At 33.7% G+C, this 12,057-nt stretch overlaps 1 protein-coding gene across 5 annotated transcripts in view; it reads left to right on the forward strand.

The window, feature by feature from the left end:
- The window catches only part of PPP2R5C (protein phosphatase 2 regulatory subunit B'gamma), a 63,318-nt gene that overhangs the window by 16,934 nt on the left and 34,327 nt on the right, over positions 1-12,057 (forward strand). For 2 of the 5 annotated variants that reach the window (XM_032234409.1, XM_032234417.1), the window contains exon 1: positions 1,803-1,969. The exons of the other annotated variants lie outside the window; for them this stretch is intronic. In XM_032234409.1, coding sequence (XP_032090300.1) covers positions 1,876-1,969 — 94 coding nt within the window. In that variant the 5' untranslated portion in view covers positions 1,803-1,875. Of the gene's footprint in view, positions 1-1,802; positions 1,970-12,057 lie in introns of those variants that run through there. 5 annotated transcript variants of the gene reach the window in all.

The raw sequence follows: 12,057 nt of genomic DNA on the forward strand, positions 1-12,057 counted from the left end.
CAGGTGGCCTATCCCACTCACAACAAGAGAATAGGCTTTTCATGGATCTCATCTGTCAAGTAATTTCGACTGGTGGAATCCAGGATAAGAGCCTTTTCTGTTGTGCTTTCCACCCTTTAGAATATTCTGCTACCAGGATGAGGTGAAATCTAGACCCATGCTCTTGGTCTTCCAGAAGAGGGCAGTGCCAGGGTAAGCATGGCAAATGACAGGGGGTGGGGGTGGGAGGAAGGTTTGCTCTGGAAACCTTCCCTGCTATTTCGGCTCATCTGGCTGTGGTTATATCCTTCTGATATATTCAGGAATGATTTGTCAAGATTTACTATCTTCTGGCATCTCCCTTAGTGTTTTTCTTTGGTATCTGTCCTGCAAATTTTAAATTGTCAATGCACAAATTAATGGCAATATATGTTTAACTGCTGTTACTTTGACTTGCTTATTTACCTCATATCAAGGGAGGGAGAGAGAAAAAAACCCAGTTTCCTTCATCTGAAGGCAGTAGCAAAAAGTAAAGAAAGGTGAAGTAAAATTGTAAACAGTCGCAGTCATGTGATTTTCAGTTAGCAACCACTTTGTTGAACAACCAAGTTGCCAGACACAATTGTGATGGCTGAGGAAGATTACTCATACAGTCTGATTTGCACATTTTGAAAATGATTTTAAAAACTGCTTCAGAATGCAAGTGAATGCAGTATTTCTCTGCTATTTACAGATAGTCATGCAAGCGACCAATGCTTGCGCTCCTGCGTGGCCCAGTTCCAAACGGAACCATGTACTACCAAATATGTAATCTAGAGGTATGATAGGTAAACAAAATATTACCTCAGGCTAATAACATTGTGAGCAGCTTTGCAGTAATACTTATAACAATCTTATTTTCTCAATCATATACATACTATCTTATCCATCTGCCCATATTCAGGAAAAGAGAGCCCATTTGTACATAAATTATTTTTTCTTCTGCTCTCTTTTTAAATTCTGTTTCCTGAGATTTGCATTATTAAAGAAAAAAAAATCTCAAATTCAGTTAATGAATTGAGTCTTAGTTGCTTTTAAATGCTTGAGTATACTAGTCAACTGTAAAATCAATTGCTCTGTAATAGATAAACAGAAGACCAACAGCAGAAAGGCAAATGTGATAAAGAAACAGAATATTTTTTTCTCCATGTCCAGAAAAAAAATCAGATAAAGGTTTCTGCAAGCAAACTTCATGTGCTCTCCATGCCATAATTGTTTTTTAAAGATGTATGGATAAATTCAATGTAACTGTTGCTTTCAGACTTTTCAAAGAAATTTACATATGTATCATATGTGTATTTTGGAGATGGCAGAAAAATTACATTTTCTCTGAACAGGGTTATAGAAAATTGTGTAAAGCCCTAAAAGTATAGGCATAGTGTTTGTATATTTGATGTAAGTTCATTAGAGAGGAAAGAGAAATGTTGACTATTTATGTCAAATGCAACTAAAGTATGAACATATTAATCTTTTGAATGCATAATAATTCTTTTTCATTCCTACTATACTTAAATATATTTATCATGTTATGCTGCTATACTCTGCCTTTTTTACTAGTATTCTGAAAGAGTGGTTTAGATTTTAATTTACTAATGATGAATAGAAGTAAGCACAAGCTGACAATATACATGCTGAATGCACAGTGACAGTCACACAGAAAGCTCTTTTCATTTGCGGCTTTCTAGAGTCATTTTAAGTTAATGTAGATAGCCAATCAGGTTTCTCATCTCTGCTGACATCACTAACTAGCCAGTTCCCTCCAGCTGCAGAGAGCTTCAGTTTCTTTTTTTTTTTAAACTAAAATGGAGGCTGGTTTCTTGCCTTAAGGAGTACACCGCTTTCTCTGCTGAAGCCTAAATGTTGACATGTAATAAAGCTGGCAACAGAATGGTGGTAGAAGCAGCCAATTCAAATGGGCCGTTCCAGCCTGTGGCCCTTTTACATATTCGAGGTAAGTTATTTGTGTTTGAATGAATTGTAACCTTCTGTGACTAGCTATTGTGATTCTCGGGTAAGGAAAGCAGGAAGTCTTTTGTGGAAGAATCCATTTTTGTTTTGATGCAGATTTATTAAAGTTGCAAAATTAGATAGCAGGTTTATACTTTATTTTTAAGCGATTGAACAATTGGGTGAGCTGCTTGCAATGTTAAACAGGTTTTACTGCTTTCGACCCTGGTGCTCCCCTCCCCTCTTTCAAGCTATGCTGATGTCAAAGGATGTGAAGTCACTATCCCAGAAAGCTGTTTGTGAGGAGTGGATGAAAGAGAAGCCAGCACTCTTTAAGTTACATTACAGATTTTCCAGAAAATTGCAGTTTTTTAGGACACAAATAAACCATAACATGCATAATAAAAATGATTTTTGTGCGTGCAATGACACTTTCTTTATAACCAGTAATAGAGTTGTCAAAGTGCTGAAAGACACTATCCATTACATTTATAAAAGATATGTAAAATACATCCAAAGAAATCTGTTATTTGTGCAATTTGTCATTGATGGTGATTTTGCGTTCCTGTCTATTATGCTGATTAGTAAAGGATGTGGATACATGTTGCTATTTTGGAATCTTAGCTACAGAATGCTTAATGTGGCAGAGAGTTACTAAATTTTCTTGGAATTATTTCCCATTTATTCCATTTAAAATACTTACGAGACTGGTGGTAACTTTTGAAGATATGAGACATTATAATAATAGTTCTCTGTTATAAATATATACACTTACAGCATTGTTTATACATTATACTTTGAATTGATTAGAAAAATGTTGTAATTACAGACTGCTACATTTTTGTTCCTTATATTTTTGATGTATTCTGAAAAGGGAAGCTTTTAAAATGTTGGATATAAGGCTTATACTGTGGAGTTTTCAAGAAGTAAATTTACAATTTGAGTTCTGGATATTTTGATCCTATATTAAATTTTCTGTGCTCATAATATGGAATGCAAAGGCAGTAATATTTCTGAAGCTCTGATCTTCAGAGTTTAGTTTTTATAATTCATTTTCATGGAAGAATATATGTGATACTACTGAAGAAAAGTAGTTATTTATGGTTACTTATTAACAAAGTTAATTCCAAATTTTAATGTGATAGATATTTTTAAAAAGCTTTGATGTAGGATTTTTATTTTAAAATCTATTTAAAAGCTATACAGTATAAAACATTTTTCTAGAAGATAAAGTGAATGTTTGTGCCCCTTTCCTAATAAGTTTCAAATACTTAATTTGAATTTCTTTCATAAACCTATTCACTTAATTCTAAAACCACTAAAATACGTACATGTTATAATATGATTCTACAATTGTAGTTAGCTTACTAAATAATTTTCAATATGTAGAATAGAATTATTGTTGCTGAACAAGTAGACCCACCCTCTTCTACCTGCAGCACAGGGTATGACCTCAGATTCTACTCTTTAGTGAGTTTGGGAAGATAGGATGGCTACATAACAATCAGAGGGAGCATGGGCACTGCTTGTAGGTAACACTTTGCAGCAAGTGAATACAATTGGATTTCATCCACAGGTTGAAGTTACCAAAATTCCGATGATATGAGATTAAAAAGATGATCAAATTGTTGCCCAAGGAAAAGGCTTCATTTTTATTACCCAAGAATATGCAACTGCAGAGAAATTACTTTCTTTAAAGCAAATAAGCTAAAAATTTAGGTATTAGAAATATGGTTTGTTGACTCAAAAAAACTTTATTATTTCCTGTTTCTATCGTACCATGTATTATGTAAATAAAATGTTTAACATAGGAAAATATCTTGTTACAAGGTTGTAACTTGTCACTAACAATTTTGTTCTGTAGTAACAGAATGTTTAACAGACGGATAAAAACATATTAAAAAATAAGGAATCTTGTAGAATTTTGTGAATTGCTTGAAATGAGTGCCTTACAATGGTATGTTTTAAGATTGGTAACTTTAGAAACAAATCTGCTCTGGATCTATTCTAGATAAATCCAATCCTCGTGTAGATTTTCAGTTTGTGTATGGGGATAGAGGGAGAAAACAAAATAATTGAAAATGCTGTTCTTTTAGGAGATAAACTTCACTGGTACATTTTGTATGATTTCTCCTGTTGTTTCTGCCATATTACGATAATATAAGTAATGTCTACTGCTAATTAAGATTAATGGGATTTAATATATTACAAGGATACTTTGGTTATACGCAGATAGGCATAGTTTAGAGAGCTATCAAGCCACTATTGTTATTGCTTGAAAGAAGGAGGAAAAGCTTTGCTCCTACACTTCCTACTTTGGGGGGAAAAGTCCTGTAAAAGAAATGTTTATTCACTCTGGGGAAAAAAAAGTACTTATTATTAGGCTGGCATTTAAAGTAGACTTGGCGTAATTCTAGCTACTGAGAATCAAGCTGCTTTCATATTCAATGTAGTTTTTTTTAATTCTTCCTCATCAAATGTTTATTTTTTATTCCAGAAAAGCTTTTTCGTGATTGATTTCAAGTTCACTAAGATTATCTTTTTATTTTATATAAAATTCAGTACATTCAGACTCCATACACAAACTATTCATAAGTATTCCTATGCTTAATGTTTCTGATTTCTGTCAAGCTGTGTCTGTCCTATGCCTCTTTCCATTCCAAAGTAACACAACTTTTAAAAAAAATATTTTTGAAAGAATGGAACTATATAAAATAAATACAAAAATAAGCATCTGAAATCCATAGTTGACAATAGGTTATATTAGAAAAAATACAAATGTCACAAAAAAAGGTACAGATTATCAAGTTTCTTAGAATGCCTCATGAAATAAAAGAGTATTGGTAGCTTTATCTCTGTGTAGAGTAAGACACACTGGAAGTAAAATGCATGCAAGATACACAGACACACATAGTCACATTCAACAATTGAAATGTAAACACATAGTTCAAATGTATCTTTAACAAGATTAATGAAGATTACTATATGTGTAAGAATACTGGGAAAAATACCTTATTCCTAGTTGCACAGAGGATTGATATCAGTTAAACTACTGGTCATTTATCAGTTTGTGGTAACTTCGGCTGTAGAATAGTCTGTTATCAATGAGCTTGCTGAACTATATTGAGAAGGAGTTTCATAAGCAATGTATATGATGTAATATTAATTGGGGAGTAAAGATGAAATTGCGTCCTTACAGTGAATGGCAGTTTAAAAGTGAAAGACTATGTTACATAAAAAGCATTAACCTGACATTGGAAAACAAGGGATTTAAGTATTGCTTAAATGCTTCTAAAATTGTTATAGGATGTTAAAATTTATTTACTGTAAATTACAATTTGGTGTTTTTATAAAATATTGTACAATACAAGAATTCTTAATAGATTCAATTTTTGGTTTAAATATCAGGTGTTAAGTTCCATGCGTGTTTTAATAAAACAATTTATCATGCGCTTTTGAAAATGTCTATTATGAAATGGGAAATAAATCATCTTTAGGTGGTCAGTTTTTATTAGGTATACTAGTTTTTGTATATGTTCAAGTAAGGAGTGAGTAGTGCAAGAGTGAAATTTGCTAACAAAACCTATTTACATAGGATGGTACATTCAGAAAGTAATTGCAAACAGTTTGCACTGCAGTTAAAGATGTTCCATTAATTTTGAGAGAGAGAGGAAAGGAGGTGGTAGATGGTTTTGGTTGTGTACGTGTTTGGCCTTGGCCAGAAAATCATTACCTTGTAGGATGCTTAAAAAAGATCATACATATTCTCTCTCTCTCCCTCCCTCCTGTTCATGATAACCAAGAAAAAATTAAGACAGATATCATTCGATGATTGATCATTAGGCCAATTCTTTTGAAGGTAGGATAGTAAAGTGGCAACAAGTGCAGCTCACAGAACAGAGATATGACATAGGCATACCAAGACCAGTTGAAGCTTCCAGGTGACCTTCAAGGGCAGAGCTATGTAGAGTGCATTGTAGTAGTCAAGTCATTAAGTGACCTCCAGAATCTTATCTATCTAGAACTTCCTCAATATAGGAGAGGGTGCAGCTGGTGTACAAGATGAAACTGGCCACCGCTGACCTCTGCTCATTGAGCAGAACTGTTAGTTCAGTAAGACACCTAGATAATGCTCTACTCTTGAATGCGGAAGTTGTAAAGGATTAAAGATGGAATATCCCAAATATGGGTGGCTCAAACACCCATAAGCTACTCACTCAGTCTTAGGAAAACTAAGTCGGAGAAGAGTCCTGCCCATCTACACCCTCTTACAGGCTTAAGGTATTGAGACAGAAAACTTCATGGTCTCACACTCTCTCCCCCTATTCTTTCAGGCAATTGATAATATTAATTTTAAAGATTATTGCTAAAATATATTTTCTTGGGCTTTTTAGATTTTTCTTTAGACTTATGTTTTTTTAAACTATTTTTATAACTTGGTTTGTGCCCTAATAAGTAGGTTAAGAAGAAAGAAAAGGAAATAATAATAGAAAGGGGATGAATAAATAACTGTTACAAGTAGAATGCTATTTAATTATAGATGAGATGAGTACTAGATGTATATATCGAAAGATAAATAGTAATCTTGTTCAAATAGGGAGGCAAACAGTTCAGGGATTTAAGGAAAGGTACTGTATGAGGGGGGGAATATTTTTCAACAATGCACAAATAAATTTAAAAGACAGATATGAAACTAAGAAAAGACCAGGAAAGGAAATATTTTAATTAGCAAATGAAAGCCAATGTAGCAGTAATTTTAATATTTATTATACTGTTGTAGGGAAGAACCATGATTTTTAATGGACGATTATTACTTATTATTAGCATATAGCATTGTTACAGAAGTCAGGAGACCAAAATGCTATTGAAAAGTAGTAGTTTGGCTTGCCTAGGCACCAGTTCTGTTGTAGGACATGCTTGTATGGTTCCCAAGGTGCACCGCAGGAGGGCAACCTGGCTTTGCACCAGAGGGAAAGAAAAGTGGCTCTTCCTGCAGCGTCATGCAAGACCCCTCTCTTCCCACAGCTGCCTCATAAATAGGAAGGGTCAGAGTCATCAGGAATCTGATTGCCTGCACAGAGCACCATTTACCTCCCTACTGAAGTGGTACCTAATTATCTACTTACATAGAACATGCTTTTAAACTATTAGGTAGACAGAAGCTGAGGCGGGTGACAGGAGCTCACCTGCCACATAGCCCTAGGGCTCGAACCACCAGAGCTGAGACCTTCTTCAGCAGCATTAAGCCACTAAGCCACCATGCCTCTTTTAATGGGAAATGGCAAAAATAATCAAAGATATAAGGCTGATGCATGAGAATAAAAGAAAGAAGGATACGTGGGGGTTTAATAATCTTGCTGTATTATGAAAGGATTATATTTTAAAAGTTCGCGGGCCTTGAAGGATCACAATAATTATAAAATCAAACTAATCTGTGAATAAAATAATACAAGGCATTTCAAAATGCATGTTCAATAGAGTATATTTTGAGGCAAAAAGTTGTGATATAATTTAGAATATGCAGGCTATCCTGAAATCATTGGTGTGATATTATGTAAAATTCCAGAGAAACATTCATTGCACTATGATTTGATAAGATAGTTTAATGAAAAGTAATGTCCCCAATATTATAAATTGCCAACATACAGCAATACAGATGCACTTAAAGTTTCAGCATCTGCTCTTTCACTTCAGTTGGGAAGTTGCTATGAGAAAAAGTAAATCCAGGTAATGAAAAAAGCTTTTTTCAAAGACTTTGATGTTTTCTTTATTAAAGCAATTTGATTTATTTTAAGAAATAAAATATATTGAGATAGTTTTCATTCATTTCCCATGGTATGCAGCTTTTGTAGAACAGAGTTCCACCCCTCGAATCATATTGTTAGAAGATTCCACCTATGCCATTAAATCCAACTCATGTGCAAGAATGGAAATTGAAATAATGTCAACAGGTAGTTGCTCAGTTTTTGTTTAAATACATTTGGTTAACAGGAGCTCACTAATACCCTTAGTAATTGGTTGAACTGTCAAACTATTCTTATTGTAAGGAATATTAACCTAGTATCTAACTGTTTGTAACTTCAGACTTCTTTGCCATAAGCTCTAAGATGATAGAAAACAGATCTTTATGGTATCCTTTCGGGTATTTGGGGAAAAAGTGCAGTCTAATAGTCATAAATAATCAGAAATAAAAAAAATATTCCCAGTTTAATTTCTGCTTGCAAGATTGTTTTGCATTCCTTATCAGACTCTTTTTAATAATAATGTTATTAAATATTCTAGTTAAACAGATGAAAATGAGATAATGAAAGATCCCTTTTGAACAGAGACTGCGTCTATGTGGTTGAGGACTAACTGAAGCAATGGAATGTGTGAGCATCTATGCAGATGCTCACTAAGAATTATTGTTTCCATTGCTTACTAAAAATTCTGGTGGTTCTGACTTGTTTTATCTTAAGTTGTTATTATCAGATCAGTCTGATTGTATTTCTTTGACTACAACTAAGTAATATTCTATAGCAGAATTCCCCAACCTTTCTGGGTTTGCAGATTGACAGCTGGGGAGAAGGGGGGAATAGTTTTGCGCAAAGAGTGGGCAAGCGTACGCATGTACACAGCTCCATTTGCGCAAGCAACAAGCACATGTGCCTGCAAATGGAACATGTGTCCATGTGCTCACCTGCTATTCGCACAAGTAGGGATGCACACCCTCACCACTTCAGGTGGCCCGGTTTTAAACAGCTTACAGCCTGATAGTGGACTGGGGGTTGGGGACCCCTGTTTTACAGTTTGCACATTATGCGGTAGTATCTCTTCTAATCTTTCTTGGATATTTTTGAACTACAAATTATTTTCTTGTTTATCCTAATTAATTGTGATTTTATTGTTTTATTTATTGCTCAATGACTGAATAAAAATTGATTGATTGATTGACAGACAGATAAAAACTAATATAGACTACAAAAAATAAAAATAATTAAAAATAGAAAATGCACGGAAAAAACCAAAAATATAGAAATAAAAATTAGCCGTGGTGGCGCAGTGGTTAGAATACAATATTGCAGGCTAATTCTGCTAATTCAGCAATTCGATTTTGTTTAATTTATTAATTCATGTAAGGAATTAAATTGTCCAGAGGAGAGGAGAGCCAATTTGGTGTAGCAGTTAAAGGATCTTGATAGAAACTGGGAGACTGAGTTTTCCTTGTCTTAGTCACAAAGCCAGCTGGATGGTTTTCGGCCATTCATTTTCTCAGCCCTAGCTAGGAGGCAATGGCAAACCACTTCCAAAATCTTGCCAAGAAATCTGCAGGCACTTGTCCAGGCAACATTTGGACTCTTCCAAATAAACAACTGAACAGTATTTTCCCAACATTTTTATTTTATTATTAAATAATGAAGGATTAAGAGGCTTTCTTGGGAGTAAAGTCAATGCTGATAAATGTCATAGTTTCCTACATATCGACTTTTCATTTAAAATTAATAATAAAAGTTAGATGTTATACAGAGCTTCCTTTATAAAAAGTTATATACTCTCAACATTGCTGTGACTTTGTTAATAAAAATTCATAATTCTATGAGATTCCTGTTTTCTCAACTGTCTTCAATAAATTGTGGATAATTTCCAAAAGGTGTTTAATTTTAATTTAGTGTGCCTGTTCTTTATCTGAAAGTAAGTTAAGGTGGATACTGTTAACAATTGTTAAATGCCAATTATTCTTAACCATGTATTGAAACTTGATATTCAGTTCCCAACAATATATGTTCCAATCATTTGGATTTTTAATTCATATGGCAGTATGCTTTTGAGGTATATGTTTGTGGTATAGGTTTCATATTCTGATCGGAATAGAAGTTGGTGTCCACAATTCCAAGGTAGTGGCCTAAAGTGGAAGTTGAAAAAATATCTTAGGAAGAAGATAATGAAAAATCACTTCCACAATATTGGCAATAAACCACATGACTGCAGTTACTTGGAGCTGAACTTAACTTATTGGAATCTTTATTTTTCACTTTTTGCTACACATACAATTCTTTTAAAAGACAGTGTTGGCTGTTTTTTAGTGATTAATCTGCAATCCTTATTTAAAATACCGTGTTTCCCCCAAAAAAAGACAAGGTCTTATTTTATTTTGATCCCCGAAATAAGTGTTTGGCCTTATTTTTGGGAAGGTCTTATTATTTTGAGGTGCAGGAGCAGTGAGCATGGTCACCATGGCTGCTGCTGTGTTGCAATATTTTCGGGGAGGGCTTATTTTAGCACATGTGCTCAAAAGTTGGATTGGACTTATTATCCGTGGAGGTCTTGTTTTCAGGGAAACAGGGTAGGACAATAAGGATTATTCAATATCATTTACACAGAATTTCATGCAACTGGGGAACCCAGAGTGGGATGGAGCGCATTAAATGGCTCATGTTATCTGCTGTCGCTGGGGCGGAGGGGGTGGTGGGTGGTTTTATTATATTATACTATATTAATTTATTTGTTTCTTTTTATTAGTTTTATTGTTTCAAATGTGGTTTTATATTCTGTAAGCTGCCTTGAGTTGCCATGAGTGAATAGGCGGCTATATAAATTCAATAAATAAATAATCTCTTACAATTCTTCGAAGAATAGTAAACATTTATTCAATTTCCATCAATCAATCTGATGTAGGAAGACTATCATCAGTTGTATTTTGATTGTGTATGCTCAGGAATACAATGATTATTCACACTCTCAATAAATAGTCATAGGGGATGGGTGGCAAAGCAGTCAAACATATGAAAGAAGCATGACAAAACAGCCTTTTTGTAGGTGTGGTATGATATCAACTTAGCAATAAAGGAGAAATTTCCTGACAGAGCAATTAATCAGTGGAACAACTTGCCTCCAGAAGTTGTAAATGCTCCAATTCTCAAAGTTTTAAAGAAGAGATTAGATAACAATTTGTCTGAAGTGGTATAGGGTTTCCTACCTAAGCAGGGGGTTGGACTAGAAGAACTCCAAGGTCCCTTCCAACTATGTTATTCTGTTCATCACTTATATAATTGAAAGGGTAGGATTGATGACACAATGTATATTTTTATCATCCTAGCGAAAGCAGTAAGTCCTGAAATCACTGCTGAGTAGTCATTTTTTTTCTACCCATTTTGCCGTCCTTTTAGTAATACAGTTGTTTAAATAAAACATTTATTTGTGGAGTGATGTTTTTAGTTAATATTAAATTAGACCATCTTGTATACAGATGCTATACCATATAGGTTATTCTGGGATTGGGCTCAACATAAATTATATTCATAATAGACAGCCAAAAGCACAATAACAAAGCATAATGTATGATACAGTAAATCTGATCTACTAATAATTTTCCATGATCATGTTTTATTATTATAATTGAAGATGTTGCTCTAATATTTCCTTAAACTGAACGTGCAAACTCAATTTTAGCAATTTATGTTACAAGAATAATATTTGCATTAAACAGTGTTTGGAAAGATGTGAAGAACACTCTTTAATTTCATTTTAAATTACTGTAAAATAAAGTTGATAATTTTGTCTAAACCTAGGTTATTTGATCAAAATATATTGAATAAAATCATGACGGGTTCACACAATAAGCTAGGTTAAATCAAATCAACAATACAATTTAAAATGATGTGTTAACACTAGTTTCTCTTTATATTTAAGGATCTCAGAGCAAGCCAGTTGTCATAAGAATGGTATTCTGTTCATAAATAGCTATCATTTAGCACCTTCTCTGTGATTACTAAACTCTTTGCTAATCACTGGTCTCCTAGTAACAATGACGAAAGCAGCAACTGAATTTCACTTAGCATTGTATCTCTACTTGTCTGTGCTCCTATGTTAAGTTAGTCTCGGACATGTTAAACCACATCAAATATCTAAAATCTGAACATACAATAACAAACCCTTTTAAGGTAATGTTTAATTGACTTTTAAATGTTTAATCATTTAACATTAATCTTAAAGTCATCAGTTACCCACTATAGTTTTGTCTTCTATTTATGCTTGAAGCCATCAGCATAGGAAGTATATTTCCTGCAATTTTAGAAAATATGTTCTTTCAAATCTTTTCATTTTAAGCATACA

This window comes from Thamnophis elegans, chromosome 1, assembly GCF_009769535.1.
Source record: "Thamnophis elegans isolate rThaEle1 chromosome 1, rThaEle1.pri, whole genome shotgun sequence".
NCBI lineage: Eukaryota > Metazoa > Chordata > Lepidosauria > Squamata > Colubridae > Thamnophis > Thamnophis elegans.